We start from the raw sequence: 18,707 nt of genomic DNA on the forward strand, positions 1-18,707 counted from the left end.
CGCGTATGAATATTCTTAGCATGTAGTCTTGTAACTTTATGGGAAAACTCACCAACTGATCATGGTGGTAATATTTACAGTCTTAAATATAAGAATTTTCATACAACTCTGAAGATAAAACCACCCTTTATTTAGGAACCAACTCTTTACAAATTATAGGAATTGAAATCCTGTTGAGTATTGTGAAAAAGCTGAAATTTTGCATGTTTGTTTTACATTGCTTTGACTAAGATTCGATCTCATCAAAGGTGCTTAGTTGCATGGAACTCTCTTTTATCACTTGTGAATAATGCTGACTATTTTGTGGGTTTTTAGGACCACAGACTTAATTAGGAAGCTGTGACTTATTCTGTGACCAGTTATGGTCAAGACATGACACCCTCAAAGCCCTTCAGGAATTCTATATTTTTCTCATATGTCTCAACAGACACTAGTTCAGTCTTCCTACTTGGATCATATGTATCAATTTTGTGATCTTGTATATTTACTGAAAGAGTCTTAAACAATTGTAAAAGTCAAAGCAACTTTTGATGTTAGGCATAGGAAGTATACTTGGGCATAGACTGAATGCCCAATAAATAAGGGACTTTTCCCACGGCTGTCATAAAATATTTCATTTTCATAGCAGACTTGCTTCTTTGAAACTCTTCTAGGATTTCAGCCAGACTTGCTGCTGTCAGCACCATACTTCTGAACAATATTGCCACCCCAGAGAAATTTGTACGCGCCCACCAGTGAGTACAGGAGCCTTGGGCAGGATCCAAGGGATGATTTTGAGAGCCTTTGGCATGTAATACAGCAATTAATAGGTGGTTACATACCTTCTGAAGGTGTGAGCTTTAATTCATTTGGTAACAGGCAGGAGGGAAATGGAAAAGCATTGTCTTTTGTTGCTCAAATCTTAGCTCTGAGTAATGATGCCCAGGTATTTGCAGCATCTGTATGTGCAATGCTTTGCAAAGTGCTATGTGCAAAATGTCAGGGAGAAAAAATTCTCTGGTATTTTAGCGTAAAAGAATGGAAGTGACTGAAATTTCTGATTTTTTTTTTTCCAAAGGAGAGAAAATGCAGCTGTTTGGAAAGTAGTGTTTGGGATCAGCAATCTTGATCATCCGTCAGGTTTCATGCAGACCCGACTAGTGAAGACCATTATCCTCCACCCACGCTACAACAGAGCAGTCGTAGACTATGATATCAGCATTGTGGAACTAGATGAGGATATCAACGAGACAAGCTACGTAAGACCTGTCTGCTTGCCCAGCAAGGACCAGCTGGTTCGGCCAGACACCTACTGCTACATCACTGGCTGGGGACACATGGGCAACAAAAGTAAGATGAGTATTTCTGGGACTCTCGGAAAAATGTTAACCTTCTACTGAGTTAATCAAATATGTGAGCCCATTACAAAGCGTTATCCGTGTATACTATTACTGGACCTTATTAAATCCTAGGGAACTGTAACTACTGAGGAAGGGATCTAGCTGTGACTAGAGCCTAGCTTTTTCAAATCGGCAGCCTGAATTTATGCTCCTTAATCCTTATTTAGACAAGTAGCTTGATTTTCAAAAATGTTGAGGATCTAGAAACTCCTGTCAAGGAAGTCACCTGAAAATAGTTACAATTTTACTGGTTTAGGTTGTATTCAGAACTGTATTGAGAAGGTATCAGATCATCAGTGCAGGGTGGGCAACATCCTTAGTTCAGTGAAAGCGGAGGGCACCAAACAGACAGGTGTACAGGCTGAATGAACATTTTCTTGAATCAATGCCGTGGACCTGTGACACAATGTATTTCATCCAGGCATGACCATGTGTTGTTTTTGTCTCTGAACAGAACCTTAGTGTGTTTTCTTGTTCTATGGCCACTGCAATCCTTGGGTCCCATGACAAGAACAGTTGTGTTCTGTAAATCTTTGTTTAGACAGAACTATTCTGCATGCACCGTATACAAATTCTCTTGACCCCAGCCCTGTTAAGGCTGTAGCCACTGTTTTTCTCCCTTTACTATTACGGTAATTACTGGGGAGGCTGTTGTTCTGTATGCTGGAGAAGGAAATTTCCTTTCAGTACTGTTTCAGGTGGGGCTTCACCTCTAGTGGCCACGTCAGACATGTGGCAAAAATTAAATTGCACATGTGAGGAACTGGCTGTTTACTAGCAGCTCTACCCATCTAAAAATATCTTTTATGTAACAGCAGGAAAACAAAACCCCACAGAATGCTTTTGCACCACTGCTAAATGGAAAAGGGTTTTATGTTTTGAAGCATTAAAACCCATCATGGCTACACAGCACTTCATGCCTTAGCTTGAACAACTTGCCTTAGAATTTGAGCTCAGTCAGCTGCTTAGACTAGGAAGAAGTCCTTTATTGTCTCCTGAATGTGCCAAAATAATTTCAATAACCTTTGAATTCTGTTTCCCTGGTACACTCTCTAAGTCCAGTTTACCCAAATGTAACTCAAAATGGCTGTGATTATGCCAAGTTTTACCATGACAGACACCAAGAAACAGGGAGACCCTGCCACGGAACAATGAATCAAACCTCTCCTCCACCTCCTTCCCTTTACTGTTTGCCAGCCAATGCTGCCCCCATCTTGCAAGTCCCATACCATGTCACGTACCGGTGCGCTCCCTGTGCAGCCCGTCAGTGCGAATCCACGATAAACAGCGTGTCACACTAGTCCCCAAGTGTTGGGTCCTTCTCCAGAATGCAGCACCTATGGTCTTGGCTCAGGACCAGGGCAGTCACCAATCCTGTGATGCAGCACTGAAAAAACCCACCTGTTTCCACCTTGGCTTTGTGCTAAAGGGGCTCTTCTTGCATTTGATATATATAAATATCTATCTACCTATCTATCTGAAGTAATATTTGTAACCTATCCTACTGGAAATATTTGTTACAGCTCAAAGAGCCATCATAGCTAAGTATTTGTGTATGTGTATAGTTTAATGCCTAATTCTGGTTTTGTTTTGGTTTTTTTCAGTGCCTTTCAAGCTTCAAGAAGGAGAGGTTCGCATCATTTCCTTAGAGCAATGCCAGTCATACTTCGACATGAAACCCATCACCAGCAGGATGCTGTGTGCTGGCTACGAGTCTGGCACTGTGGACTCCTGCATGGTGGGTGTCTAAGGAGGAGCACACAGCCAGATTTGCTTTTAGAAATCAAAGTGCTATGATGTTTATTAGGTATAGCATACTACATCTACCAGAGGAATGACAAGTTATTTACCTATTTTACCCCAACTGTTATTATTATTCGTGTAATCAACTTCAGTTTATAATAATGAAATACTGCCTGAAGACTCCAAGGTTACTCTGTATTTGTTAACTATTAGACTGATTTTTAAATTTATACGAGTCTTTTGCAGGTTATTTTTTTGTACAAATATAACAGGGAATAAATACTGGTAATGCTCTGTGCTGCTACATACTTAAGCAGAGCAGCCAGTTTTTAGAGCTGAGTTACTTAATTAAAGGAAAACCACTGTAGGAACCAAGATATAGCTTTAATCATAGGGCTGCTGGCCATGTGCAGCCCCTCTAGACTGTTTTTTTTCTTTTTTGTTGCAGGGTGACAGTGGAGGACCGCTTGTGTGTGAGCAACCTGCAGGGCGCTGGACTTTGTTTGGTTTAACATCTTGGGGCTCTGTCTGCTTTTCCAAGGTTTTGGGACCTGGAGTCTACAGTAATGTGTCACATTTTATTGAGTGGATTGAAAGACAAATATACATCCACACCTTTCTGCTAAACTAACTCCAGATGGTACGAATTGTGCTGACAGACAAAAGAAAAAAGGAATCAGCACTTCAACACTGAAGATTTTGCAGTTCAGAAACTCTATGAAAAGGCATTTCAAGCTCTACATGTTCTTGCTGTGGAGCTGTGGAATATGCAGCCTCTGCTGGTGAATATACTTTGGGGTAGAATTAATTAATAATCCTTTGGACTTTTATTTTAACTGTGTTATGGTGCTATTCCAAACACAGCAAAAGGCTTAAAAGAATCGGCCACTTTCTGCCTTTTCAAACTAAGCAGTAGCACAGACTAGAAAAACCTTGTTAGATAAACCTATTTTAATACTATTTGATTAGTAGCACATGCTTTTTCCCTCATTTGTTGTGATGAGGAATGAAGTCGGTGCATTTGGATGGCACTGGCAGGATGTCTGTTCACAAGGGCAACACCAGGCATGGCCACACCACGTGCTGGAGGGTGTGCAAGAGATCGACCGGTTTGTACGTCCATGTGGCACATCCAAGTACACGTGCAGGCCTCTAAAGGTGCGCAGCTGTGTGCTCCTGCTGTCCCTATGCTAACACAGCCTGACCCTCAGGGCAGCTTGCTCGTGTGCCCATAGCCGTGTGCCATCCACAGCTTCTGCTCCCAGAGCCAGCCCGGGAGCTCTGTGGGTGACAGGGACATGTGTGCCAACAGACCCATAACTACCATTTGAGGCACCTAAGACCAAGGCTTAGCTGTTTAGACTCTTTGGACAGTTTCTGCTACTTAATTTACTGAACCTTCCAATATATTAATGTGTCTGGAAGACACCCCCATCTTGACACCACCACACTGATCAGCAAACCTATGCCCCACTGGCTTTTTTCCCCATTTTTATATGAAGTGTGCACTGAACATCTCCAGCCCTCTAAAAACATGACGGGTTGGCAATGCCACTGCAATGGTTTCCCCTCCTAGAGTCAGTGACTTCGAACATCTGGTAAGATATGGAAAACGCACGTTTGAAGCGCAAAAGATGCAATATGAGTGGTATCCCAAATACTAGGAAATGGTGTTTTTGCCTAGGTCTCTTCTAGTATCTTGCACTGAAAGTTTCATTTTGGTTAGCAAGATTAAACAATTGGGAGAGAGAAAAAGGCAGAAAGAAATCTGAATGACAGAAGAATTGGATTCCAGCTTCTGTTCAATTGAATATTATTATAGAAATCCATTAAGCAAAGTACAAAAGCTTCACCAGCAAAGGCTCAAGTGCTTGGTAGCCAGATGGCAGAGAGCTCAGTGCAGCAGGTGAGAGGCTGAGCCTCCACGCCAAGAGCCAGAGTAGGAGTCGTCGGGAAGCTGAGGACAACAGGATGAATTTCACCGTGGAGCAAAGCGTTTAAAACTCATGCGTTCTCAGCACTGTGCCTGAGCTGCTCTGAATGCCGCCTCAGGCACAGAATTACTCTCTCTGCTACCTCTGGCGTGCCCCCATGACAGCATGGCAGGACCTTGTCGACACCATGACTGCTGGTGGTGGTAACATGCATTAGAAGAGCTACCTAATGGACATTTCAGGTACTAGTAATCATGTTACAGATAACCTATTGCTTTAGTGAAGGTTTACCTCTTATTTCCATATCTTCTCCTTTAACATGCCTAACGTTAGACAAACTAGACAGCACTCTAGACAGCATTATTAAATAAATATTCAATATTTATGTTATGGATTCTGAAACTCTATTTAAGTTACTATTGTATCACTTTCATACTCAGAAAGAAAACCCTTCTGGGGTTTGCTAGGTTGTCTGGGGGTTTTTTTTGTATTAAGGATTTTGTTTTTACTACAACATATAAATGCCATTTTCCCCCAGCTACAAATGAGAGAAAGCAGCTGCGCCCATGTTTTTCCAGTGTAAGCAGATTACAGATGAAGCAGCTTATTGACACCCTTGCCTCAAGAATATGGAGAGTGCAGCTCCCAATCCCCCTCTTGAGCTCCTCTCTGGGGCCAGCACCTCTGCTGCTGTAGGGCAGCACAGTTCCAAGTCCCAAAATCGGGTATGGAGAATCCCCCGAGCCAGTGACCCTGAGTCTGGTGACTGTGTCTGACACAACATTCCATGTAAAGAGGAAATTTGTAATTTTATAAATGTATTTTTATACTGCTTTTTTATGTGCGCACATGAAATAGGCAAACACACTCCACTATATCAAGCCTTTCCCTGTGTGCTGACGTAATGGCTGTGATCACAATTACGCAGTTTCTCTCATGTGTAACCTCACAGTAAGGTAACAATTGTTGGTTTTACTTCTACCACAGCTGTAGCTCCAAATGGAAGCAATGTCACATAGTCAAGCAGATGTGTTTCTTTCTAGCTGTACTAATAAAAATTTACATTTTCCAAGTAACTTCTCTGTTGAAAATGTGTTTTAATCCGTAGAGACAGAGACTCAAAAATATGGAAGTAGGAAGTTAATTATAACTTTAGCAATAATGCCTAAAAATAGCCTTAGAAAGGTATTTGCACACCCTTATCTAGCCTGTTGAAGCAGCCCTGACAGCCCTCTAGCACTGCAACACTTGTGGAGGTCCTGGCACTACCACCGCCACACAACTTTTACTTTATTCTGCATGTATGCTTCCAATACAGAATATCACCAAGAATACCACTGCCAACGACTACTCTGTATTGAAAAAATGTGAAAAACTAAAGCTGAAATCAAATCTGCCTGAACACATTTTATTCTATGGCCTTCCTCAGGAATACACTTAGTTTGAAATAGCCATCTCCTTTTAACTGGTACGCAGCGTTTCAAGAACATGTACACATGCTGAAATCAAAATAATAAGCATGCAAGAAACCTAAAATAGTTAAAATTTGCCTTTTTATTGCAGTCCACAGTAAGGTATCCAGGACCACAAGGGAAAGGGTAACATAACCAGAATAAAGCAGGAACAATTAATACAAAAAAACCATACTGAAATTCAGCTATGAGAATGTTCTGAACAGTCACCTTCAGAACTCATCCATCGGGCTCTGCAGAGAGCGAGGGCTGCTCTGAGCAGCGGGAGCACAGGGGGCTCCACCTCAGCGGGTCCTCGGCCTCGTGCCACAGCCAGCGGGGCTGAGGGAGGAACCACGGCTTGGGTCAAACATTCCACTCCAATTGCACCCCAGGTACAGAGCAAAGCTCGCTGTGCTGTGAAAACACTCGCCCAATAAAGGCTGTGGCTGACTGCCACCTGCAAATGTTTAGCACAGGTGCAGCTGCTGTGAAAAAACATAATAAAAAAGAGAACGTATTTTTTCTGTAAATCAAATATTGCACATCAAAAAGTGAGTTAAAGCTGCTCTAGGTGTCGCTACAAAGTTTGAGGGAGATGAAGGTGATTTTGTTTGATTTAAACTAACAATCAAAAGCGTCAGTGTTGTGCTTTCCTTCAAGACATCTGGAAGGCACCTGTGATATCTTAAAAAGCTTGTTTTCAAAGGGGAAAAGTCAGGTCATGCTGTGCCGAAGCATATTCCTAATAAAGGAAACATTCAACTGTTGAGAAGCAAAGGGAGAGCTATTTGCTTGCACCCTTCATTTGGTACCACCTTAGCTATGGCCAATTAACATTTTAAAGTTTTTATTAAAAACTCACTACCCTCATCTCCCCTTCACTAAAAACCAGCAAGTGATCACAGCAGATAGCCCTTAGATATGTTTGCTGTTTGCTCCCCCTCCCCTAAAAGACCAGGTTTTACACAACAGATAATTTTATCACTTACTTGTTGAAGTAATCTAAAAGGCCACAACCTATTGTGAATAATTTTAGGCACCATGTGCCATCAGTGAAACAACACAACAAGAAAAAAAAAACACCAAACAACTCTGTGTGTGTGCTATTTTGTACCACTTGAAGCAGTACAAAAGTACTTACAATCAGTGGTATCAGCAGAGAGGAACTTCTACAATGACCTCATATCTCAAGGCAACCCACAGGGCCTGGCGCTTTTGAGACGCAGATGAAATCATCCTTCATCCAATTTAGGAATCCATCCTGACAGCCTCACCACACTAAGCAGTGAGTAGTGGTGTGACCAGGCTTGCAAAAAGCCACGCAACAGCAACTGAAGTGTCCCACAGGCACCACGCAGCAGCTGCCCCGGTCTAACAGGTGAGTGCCACTCGTGTTTCTTCATGTAGTTGTTTTGATCCCACAGTTCAATTCACAGAGGATTCTAGAAGATCTTAACTCCGAATGCTTACAGCTCTTGTATGATACATGCGTCAGCTCCTGAGACTAAATGATCAGCCACCTGCCAAATCCATTGGGAGGTTCTGCTCCTGTGGCAGAGGCAACAAGAGGGCAGGTCAGACACCAGTGTTGTCCCCCCAACTCCTCTTCACAGTGACAGGAAGGGGAGAGAGCTGTGCCCAGCACTCCCTCAGGTTCACTGCCGCAAGTCCCAGAGCTCCCCCATGAGAGCAATACCTGCCTCAGCCACAGAACCAAATAATCAGTTCTCGGTGGCCACAAGTGAAGAGAAGCAACAGATTTAAAGTGCAAAAGAAACATTCAGGTGAGACAATAGAAACAAAACCAGTAATTGACTTTGAGGGCAGGAAGGCAGTGGCCTGGCCTGCTCCTCTGGAGCTTTTTACAACAGGAGAACATCTGCTAGGAACAGTAAGGGCAGAGCCGAGCCTGCCTGGGGCTGTGGAGCAGAGCAGACAACTTCACTGAGTCCCAGCAAGTCTGTTCCTGTAGGATTCTGCCCTTGTACCAGCTGATCTCCCTGCACAACCTCCTGGCCATTCTGCATCTTCTTGGACACCTCGCAGTTCCCATGGCTTGTAGAGAAAGCTGAGATGTTCCACTCAGGACACCTGAAGTCCACTCCTGCCAAGGTGCCCCCCACAGCAAGAGGGATGCTACAGACAAACATCCGAAAATCCTAACTGCAAAACCACATGCTCGACATGATCTCTCAGAATTTTAATGTCTGCCATCACTTCAAAGGTCCCCATTAACCCTATGTTAGAACTTACTAAAAATATTTTGTCATGTGTTGAACCAAATAATAATAATAAAAAAAAATTTGCAGAAATGGCTGTCATCACTGGCTCCTTCCACTGTTTTTCTTCTACAGGCTAAACAAAAAGGATATTTTTCTCCTCACCAACACTAGGGATGGAGTCAGACCTAATTACATTCTACCTTTCGAAAACAGAACCATTTTAAACTTTCAGTAACATGTAGTGTTACTGAACGTTCGCCTTCGAATGAACTTAGCATGTCCCCAATATCTGCCCTGCAGAGCAGCAGCTGTCTCAGACCTCACAGCATTTGTTTAAATTCTTTCAGAGATCTTAAAAGATGTGGAATATGTAATGCTGATCACTGACATGGAAAGCTCATGGTTCAATTAAAAAGCAGAGCCTTTGCCCCAAACATGGTGCCTAAAAATAAACACACAAATCTTGGCAATTTGAAAGCAGAACGTTTTAGAAAGAAAAAGAACCAAAAAATGGGCTCAATGCTAAGAATTCATTAACAGCTGCAGTTTGAAGAAACTGTTTATTTCAACAGGTGCTAGTGGATACAAACGATTTCCTAAGTTCCTCCATAAATTGGCCATGTAACTTTTTGGGGAGGGAGGCAAAAAGGAAGCAATGTTTTAGACAGTCTGGAATCCAGAAGTGGCCACATGCACCTCAGTCAGCTTTTGCCCAGCATGCAGAGCAGTGGCAAAGGCAGGACACCTCCAGCACAGACTAGTGACAGAGCTCAAATCTGGGACATGCAATGGGCTACAGCTTCTTTCAAGCAGCCTTTATAGATACCTAAGCTGTTTGTTATAAAAGTCTGGAGGAATGTAAAAACACCTGAGAGTGAAGAAGAGTAATGTCACCAGCTAAAAGCTGCTATTTGTAGGAGAAGACGTGAGGACAAACCGGAGCCACCCACTGCCACTGGCAGACAATTCTGCGGTGCAGGCGTGAGGCAGAGTTTACAGAAAAGCCAGGCAGCCAACATCTGAGTTGCATGAGGAGGAAAAACAAGTCCAGTCAGTGGCAAGATACATGAACTAGAACATGGAGACAAAGAGAAAGGATGTAGCAGGAGGATGAACTATGAAGAACAAAAGGCTGCACTAGAATTTGCTCTTTTTGTGGAAGAGGAAGATGAGGGAGACACGTGACACATATGTCTCATCTGGGCCACTCTTCTAATGGTTAAAACTGTGTTTGGCCAGCACTGAGATGGCCCATGCAACAGCCTGGTGAACAAACTGGACCTCAATGGTTAAAACAATCACTGTACGCACACACTGGAGGAGTTTTGCAAGAAGCCAACCAGTAACACTAGATCCCAGCCCTTCTGCTTACTTCATACTTCAGCAAGTGGCGAATCCCAGGGAACACCAGGATTTTAGGACAGCAGTGCAACGGAGCAGGTGGGCTTACCTGAATGGATCCTGAAAATCTGTATTCATGCAATGCCCCATCCGTAACACCGTGAGGCATTATGCAATGTTGCATACAAGAAATAAGCAGTATGCAAAGTCAACTGTGTGAAAGAATATAACAAAACAACCCAGCCATTTAGATCTTGAACATCTTAATAAATTACCGAAAAGCTTTATAAACAAAATAGCTTTTAAGGAAATGTGTGCATCATCTACCTTGGCTGAAGAAAACAAAACCACAACATAGTATAAATCAGCAGTTATTACTCTTGGGTTTTAAACAGTTACCATTCCATCTTCGCGAAACACATTAAAGCATCTTCTTCACACAAACCAGAATTCAAACCTGCTTCATGTACTAGAGAAACAGCACTGCTGCCCTCTTCAGAGACACACACAGAGACTTCGGCACATGAGGTATTATTGGTAAATGTGTCTGAATTAGTTTCCTTTGATGAATTCAGAAAAATGGTCTTTTCAGAGTTCAGGCTGTTTATATTCCAGACTTATCCTAAATATCTGGTGAGATGGAGGTGTCCTCTACTAACCCATCTCTAGAACAGGCCTGAAAAGGTGTTTTCGATGTTGGTAAAACACTGGCAATGCTTTCTTCCTCTGACACAGCACCTGTGGCTGAGCTGGAAGCCCCAGAAGTAGCCTGGGACTCCACTCCAGAGTTTACAGCGCAGTCATCGTTCCATCTCTTAATTGCTTCCCTCTGCTCCCAGGGGGTCAGTCTCTCAAGGTGCTTGGCTCTCAACACTGGAGATGGAAACAATGTTCCTTGGAGAACTCTCAGCAAATATCTACAAAATAAACACATTTTCAAGTAAGCTGTTTATAAGCAGACTCAAAACTGTTTCCAGCAACAGTAAAGGAAAACAAACAGCATTCAAGTAACTCTGAGGCTGCAGCAGCCTCTGAAACAGTTTTTGCAGGTGCCGTTTGGCGAACATAAACTATCAGGCAAGCAACTGCACCAGAACTTGCTTTAAAACTGGTATTTTCAAAGACAGATACTGATCTCAGGTGCTGCGATTTTCCTGCCCTGAACACAGTTCCCTAGACAAGCTACTGCAGCCATGTGCACTTCTAACTTCAACGAAGGGCCGGGATCCCAACTACACTGAAAGCAGAGCTTTCTGTGTATGGGGTCAGGCACCAGAAAAAAGGCATCCAAATCAGTGCTCAGTTTTGACTTCAGGCAAGAAGCTGCAGAGCACCCTTTAGGTTCACAGTACCTGCTGAGTGGTGGCTTTTCAGCACCTTACAAAGGATTATGTCACAACAAGCAAGGGAAAAAACCTATGTGTGACAGCAGTGGCTCCACAATAGGCACTTCAAATCACAGAAGTAGAAAAGCTTGAATTAGCCAGAACAGCTACAAATCTTCTGAGGTATTGGTGCAGGGAGAATGCAAATGACAAAGGATTTCACTAGTAAGTCTAATACTTCGCATTTAATTCACAATGAAAAACACTGTGTCTTCAAAGCTGAGCACCTGTACACTGGAAACAGTCACCAAGCTGAAAGCTTTCTCCTCCCGAGGCTCTCTATAGCCCTGCCAAAAGGTCCTACAAGAGCATTCATCTATTTATTTTTCATGTAAGGGGGATTTACTGCACGTGAAAGAAAAGGCTCTACTGTCAACTCCTGAAGCCAAGCTGAAGAGCAGGGATGGGGAGGGAAGAGCACATGTTTCTGGCACCTCATGGTTTGTCCTTCTGCTGAAATGAACCATGAACCAAAGCCGTCAGTCATGATCTCAGGTGGCTGCAGCAAAACCCTGGCTGACATGCTCAAGACACAGACAGGGACATCTTCAAAGGGGACTCAGGGACGTGGTGGCTATTGTGGGCACCTACGGCCACAGCTCTGCCAGCTTTCCTGCCAGCAGCACTGACAACTTGCGCAGCACCTGATCTAGAAAGTGTGCTCAGATATAAATGCCTAACAATATAAAATGATGTCAGGTGAGGAGGAAAGGGCAGTTATTCTCCCCAACACTTCTTTCAGTATCTGCCTGTGCAATTCAGTTTCAAGTCCCTTTCTTTCTGAAATTATATGAGAGGTAAAGAAAGAGAATTAATAAACGAGCACCGGAGGCACTTTGCTAATAGGCTGCAGACTTGAGTTCATGTTCAGCCAGTGAAGGGCTGAGAGTTTGAGGAAGTCTTCTTCACTGGTTTTCACACTTCATGTTTCCCTCTGTTGGCTGCTCAGGTGCCTCCCTACTCAGGGTTTGGGTTTGGGAGCTCCCCCAGCACTCCTGCCCTTCCAGGCTGACGCCTTCCCGAACCTGGACTTCTGACTTATCCAGTGAGGCAAAACACAGACATCGGACATGATAAAAACACAACTCAGGACCCTTTGTGAAGCTAGTCAGTGTGTTTCAACCCCACAAAGAAGCCTGTGCATGCATTCTTCATTCTAAATATTCATGTATATATTCATGACATAAATTTCAAACAGAAAATGGTTTCACAAATACAGACTAAGCACAGTACTTCTACATATAGTACATGTTCAACTTTGATCACTTATTTAACTGATTTGTATATAAATTATAAACTCTGTAGTTACAGAGATTACAGGTTTTTTTCCCTCCAAAGACAGTATTTAATATAATATAAATCACAAAAGAAATTTTCTTAATGACAACAATCTGCAATGATGAAACAGAAACGCACCTGGGTAGCAGAGCAACACAAGTAGTCAGGAGGCAAACTAAGTAAAACACTGGGTCCATCATGTGCTTTTCCATGATCCAATATGGATTTGATGGTGAGTTGTGGGTTGCCCCAAAAGCCAGAGTGAAGATAAAGTAAAGCAGGATGCTGCCAACTAGAACTACTGTATGTATCCAAGTCTATAATTCAGGAAAGGAAAGAAATCAGATTTAAGCTGTAAACAGAAAGACCTGCAACACCTGTATGTGTGTACACATGCATCAACATGCACACGCTCTTCCTCCAAGGACAGCTGTTCAATGTAATGGATAGACGTGTTCAGAGAATACTCCTAATTTTATACAAAACATTCCAGGAAGAATGGAGCTTTCTTCCTACAGTTCACAGGCAACACAGCCATATAATTTTTTTACCCTACTAAATGCAGAGCTTTTGATTCCTTTGTGAAAGACTTTTTTTTTTGCCATTTGCCTTAGATGACCACTTCATCCTCTGGCAGCAGAGGAAGCCTTCTCAAGCAAATGGAAGCAAGAGCTTCACATGATACCACCCTTATGTATCTTGCTTGAGACATTAAAGAACTGTAATTTTATACCTAAACAGCTATAATCGTTACTATGGAAACAACACTGCCACTGGTCTGACAGCTTGCTGACCTTCAACAACGCCAGATAAAATCCACTGAAGTACTGCTTTCCTGTTCAGAGTGGGGATGCACTCATGCTACCCATATATTCTCAAAGAAGACATTTTTATCTCTGCTGCTGCCACAATCCCAAAAGAACAATGAAAAGACTGAACCACAACTTGAAATTTCACCCATTATGAAACAATTCTAAAAAGCATTTTTCAAAAAAAAGTCAGAGAAAAAATAAACCCCATTAAACTGTGCCTTTCTACTGTAAATATTATTATATTTTCTTTTAAATTATGCAAAATAGCCAAGTATTACCCTTGTAAGGGCTGTAAACTTATCCAGCCTAATGCATATGCTTTAGCTTGTGCAGACTTAACTAAAGTGGAATAGCATTTCTATAGAATATTGGTTCTCTAGTTCTGGCACCAAAATGTATCTCCAACTTGTTTATCCTGAGCACAGAGCAGATCAGCAGTTCCAAGAATTCAAAATCAACAGTTCACATTGTTGTCTTTGACATGCAGGCTTTAGGAACTAAGGCTCCACAGATCACCCGTCAGTTTTATTATTTGCAAAACTAAACGGCCATCCCCAAAACCACTATCCCCTAAAGAGGCAAGATCCTTTCACTATTTACAAATAATTCTGAGGCCATTTTGTTAATTTTAGTCATACGAGTAATTCTATTGGCTCCAATGGCAGATGCATTAAGAGAGCTCACATAACTACATAAACAAAGTCTTTAGTTTTTGTCCCTTTTACACTTATTCTGTTTTGCATATCAAGCTATTTCTTCCATCTAATTTTAATGAAAGCTGTATGCACATACTCTGCTAGGAATATACTCTTTTGGAAACAAAGTACTCACCACAGACTTGCACTCAATGAGAAGGTGGAACAGTATTATGAAAAGCGCTGCTGTGTTTATAGGGTTTCCAAAAGAAAAAATGTCTATGTCTGAGCCGTAGTAGGTCTGTAAAGGAAGACAGAGGTCAGTAAAATATATTATTTACCTATAGTCCTAATACACAAAGTGGTATGAATAGTCTCAATACTATACATATTTGCAGGCACACAGTTCAGCTCAGTTCCAGTGAAGATTTTGTTAGTACACATTTATATACGAGGAAGTAAAATTAAACGCTTCATTTTATTCTCTAATTTGCCCGGGGTTTTTGTATAAATGTATAAAGGTACTTCATATCCAGCACTTACAAAGTAAGGCACAAAAAAGCAAACGAGACTTTGGTAAAACGCATCCAGTAAGGTTATCCAGAATGTTGAAGGCAAGTAAGCCTGTAAGAAAAAAAAAATAAACGGCATTGAAACAAATTGAACAAATTGCTGCATCCTTAATTAGCATTAATTTGGATCTGAGGAAAGATTATCTGCAGAAGTAATTCCAGTCAGCTTCCCAATGAATAGCCATCTTTTGCATTATGATAATAAGAATAAAGAGCTCGCTCCACACATGTAGGTAACTGCTAGTATTTAAACCAGCAGCCAGATCTGGGAACTCCGACCTTACAGCTGTTTCTGCCAAAACAGACATACCAGAGCCATCCCTAACTGAGTACTAAGGAAGGGAGAAGGCTAGGGAGCAGTGAATTATCCCAGCAGCTTACCATCACTGAATGCCAAGTCCCAGTTCCTTCTGTCTCCACTCCTTCTTTTTGGTACTTGTGCTTCTGCCACTTAAATTTGTGCTGGTTGACTCCTCTGTGTGGACCAGGCTCCTCTGTGAGCTAACTCACCTCACTGAATGTGGGAAATCAATTCACTTTTCTGCTTGAATAACCCCCGGAAGGATCTGATGGGAAAACCGAGCTGGCACAAGGAAAGCAGCTCAACTATGTGGGTGGAAACAGGGAATGGGAAGAAAATAAAGGAGGAGAAGGAACAAGCCTTCCTCACTCAAGTGGCAGCAAACTGCTGTGGCAGCTCAATCGCTTATGAAATCACAGCTGCACGTGCTCTGGCTCTGATATATCCTGTTCCTTCAGACACTAAGTGGAGACACCCAGATGGGCAGTCCAGTCACCCACAACTTCCTCTACAATTAGTGGGTTTTGCCAAAAAGCCATTCAACCCTTTCAAGAACTGAGCTGCTCTCTGGAGGTGGTGTGGGAAATCTTCTTATTTGCCTGTCAGGGAAATGCTTTAAATTACTGAAGATGAATCCAAATTACTGTCCATTTTTATGGCTTGTACAGAGCTGTGCACTTGTCATGGTGCCATATTGTGATACTACCTCTTTTAAAGCATTTATCTTTCTTCTATACTGCACCTAATTCAAAGAAATCATTTCGCTGTGCTTCCATGTAAGAAAGGAAATGTTATCCTACTTAACAACTCCAAGCACAGAGCAAGGACACAAGAGAAAAACTCTGATAAAAGAAAGAAAGAAAGAAATGAACAAAAACAAAAAATCAAAAAACCCAAACCAACCAAATAAAACCCCAACCCCCAAACTATTGTGTAATGCAGTAATTCTGATTTGTTGCCTCTAAATGTTCATCTCAGCTCAGATCACCAAACACATCCTGAAGATCAAAACAAAGGGCCAAATCCTGAGGCCCTGTAACATTTACTTAGTCAAAACTCTCTATAATTGACAAAGCATCAACCTACTCCAGCCTGTCCAGAGGCTCCGATCAGTACCAAAAGAGCACTTAGTTTTGCAAAAATATTGTAAACTAAGCAATATAAAATATTTAGAGGGTATGTAAAAAGAAATGTAGAAGTCCATAAACAAAAACAATCAAATTGCCCCATCACTGTATATCTTTTCCTTTCTAAACTAGACTTAGACTTCTGCCAGGTTATACAGATGAGACTGCACAGCCAGTACGCAACATGTTGTAGCTCTTTTTTTTCTTTAAAATAATATTTGTTAGAATAGAACAGAACAAGATATTTCAGTTGGAAGGGACCTACAATGATCATCTAGTCCAACTGTCTGACCAGTTTAGGGCTGATCAGAAGTTAAAGTCTGTTATTAAGGGCTTTGTCCAAATGCCTCTTAAACAATGACAGGCTTGGGGCATCGACCACCTCTCTAGGAAACTTGTTCCAGTGCTTGACCACCCTCTCTGTAAATAAATACTTTGTAATGTCCAGTCTATTATTGAAAGGTTATGATCATAAAGAAAATGGTGAGTTTCAGGTGAATCACATGCTCATTGTTTCCTCTCTCTCTAGGCTGCTAGTATCTATTCTGTCTTGGGCTCAGAATATTACTGCCTTCAATTGCTATAATAAAAATATTAATTAAGCGTGAAATTAAAAAAAAAAAAAAGATAAAATTAAGCTAGAATTCATGCTAAGCAAAGCAGACACCAGCAAAAAGCTTACTGATTTGTACAATTTTGATTTAGAAACTACTCTGCACTCCCTGTGATTTTCTGTGCTAAATGTGTGGACAGAATTTACTTAGAGAGCAGATAAAATGTGTAGTGTTTTCAGATGGGAGAAAAGTGCTACCAGCAAATTTAAGAACGTACACATAAAGGAAAAAGAACAGTGAATGACAGAACTTTATTGAGGATTATTTGAAAGGAATCTGCTCTGGTTCATATCCATTCCTCACTACTTGGGCAGTTAAGACCCTTATATGACAGAAAAAAACAGTATCTAGTGCCCTTATCTTTAAAAGCAAGCCCAGATGCTCAAAAGAAACCCATTTTGAGGAAGCATGTTGACATCTAAGGCAGTGAATGAAGTGAACATGCTGGTAATGATGTTTATCTAGTACACTGCTTCACCTGAAGTCCTTAATTTCTCTCATCATCCAAATATCTGATAAGATTTGGTGTATGGCTGAAAAGAGCCTACAAAAAAATTATGAAAAAACAGCTTTTATTTGTGCACATACATTTGTGCACAGGCCTAGGTGTTTTTCCAATAAAGTAAGTGGTTTTAAACTTCATGTTTGCCTGACGTGAACCATGAAGGAAAGACAGACAGAAATGGCTCAAATGCTGACCATTTCAATTTGCTTCAGGCCAAGCATTCTTTAACCTACCACAGATTTCTGGCTCATCATGTACAGCTGTGGGAGCTGCATGAGTATCTCCGCAGACACGTCTTTGTCCAAGACACCATAAATGATGGGTGGCACCGATGTAAAAAGGAGATTGAAAAGAATCAAGATCCAATAGTCAGTCATTGACGTGCCTGAAAACCCACAGAAGAACTGGTACCAGAACAGGAGGTTCACATAGGCCTGAAAAGTCAAACATGACAGCATAAAATGTTACATGTAGCCAAGTGTTTTGAAAGCCAGGAGGAAAACACGCAGAGCTTTGGTCTGGTTACAGTAATCTGTAGAAAACTGAGTATAAATGGTGTGGAGTTCAGGCCGATCCCACACTTTAAAATCATATTTGACTAGCACACAGCTTTACGTTTCAAGATTGGACATGACTTTTTTAAATTAGTCATGCTGCCACCCATTAGTAATGATCATTACCCACTGTTTAACCAAATCAGACAATGGCTTTGAGTGGGAAATTCAGTTCAAGAAATAAGAGTCTCTGGTTTCTGCAGACATAAATGGGAAACTGAATTGTCTGACATATGATTTTTGTGGTTTTTTGAACCCATTCAGAATAGAAACTAAAAAAGAATATAAAGTCCCACTAAACCCTTCAGTCCCCTCAAATAAGCAAACTGTGATTTCCCTGGGGTGGGACAGCTACATACCACATTCTTGTAGAAGAAGTAAAGCACCATGTTGGTAAGTCTGGTATAGCACCAGTGGCCATGGACGAGCAGCAGCTTCCTGAGGTGTCTAAACTGAGAGACTGCAAAGTCACTTGCCATCACAGCCTGCAACGTGCGTGAAGGAAAGGATATGTCATATCCAAACTGTTAAAGATAAGCTTCAGATATTGCCAGGTGATCAACTTACCTACTGTTGGAAATTGTTATGATTTTTTTTATACATGGTGCTTACAGTCTCAGCCTCACTCAGATCCAAGCCCCTCCATACAGCATTTTACACTAACACACACAGCTCAGCCCAACATAACGTAGGCAGGAATGTGGCTGTCTTTATTATTACCACACAACTGCACAGAAATCACTGGTGCTTAGGCTGCTTGTTTCTTGGCAGGACATGAGCAACAGGAAGTTGTGACAGGCAGCAAGCTCTGTTGTTTGGAGTTTGAACCCCTGCAGCATTCAGCTTCTGAT

General features: G+C 41.7%; 2 protein-coding genes across 3 annotated transcripts in view; one reads left to right on the top strand and one right to left on the bottom strand.

The window, feature by feature from the left end:
* The window catches only part of CORIN (corin, serine peptidase), a 141,499-nt gene extending 135,405 nt beyond the window's left edge, over nt 1–6,094 (top strand). The window contains exons 20-22 of the mRNA XM_065633521.1: nt 1,058–1,329; nt 2,984–3,117; nt 3,571–6,094. Of these exons, the coding sequence (XP_065489593.1) occupies nt 1,058–1,329; nt 2,984–3,117; nt 3,571–3,753 (589 nt within the window). The 3' untranslated portion in view covers nt 3,754–6,094. The remainder of the gene's footprint in view (nt 1–1,057; nt 1,330–2,983; nt 3,118–3,570) is intronic.
* Nucleotides 6,095–9,338: 3,244 nt separating this feature from the next.
* Nucleotides 9,339–18,707, bottom strand: part of ATP10D (ATPase phospholipid transporting 10D (putative)) — a 36,794-nt gene continuing 27,425 nt past the window's right edge. For both annotated transcript variants that reach the window (XM_065633520.1, XM_065633519.1), the window contains exons 17-22: nt 18,216–18,341; nt 17,536–17,736; nt 14,727–14,807; nt 14,380–14,484; nt 12,875–13,053; nt 9,339–10,990 (exon numbers count right to left, since the gene is read on the bottom strand). In XM_065633520.1, the coding sequence (XP_065489592.1) occupies nt 10,696–10,990; nt 12,875–13,053; nt 14,380–14,484; nt 14,727–14,807; nt 17,536–17,736; nt 18,216–18,341 (987 nt within the window). In that variant the 3' untranslated portion in view covers nt 9,339–10,695. The remainder of the gene's footprint in view (nt 10,991–12,874; nt 13,054–14,379; nt 14,485–14,726; nt 14,808–17,535; nt 17,737–18,215; nt 18,342–18,707) is intronic.

This window comes from Caloenas nicobarica, chromosome 4 (assembly GCF_036013445.1).
Source record: "Caloenas nicobarica isolate bCalNic1 chromosome 4, bCalNic1.hap1, whole genome shotgun sequence".
NCBI lineage: Eukaryota > Metazoa > Chordata > Aves > Columbiformes > Columbidae > Caloenas > Caloenas nicobarica.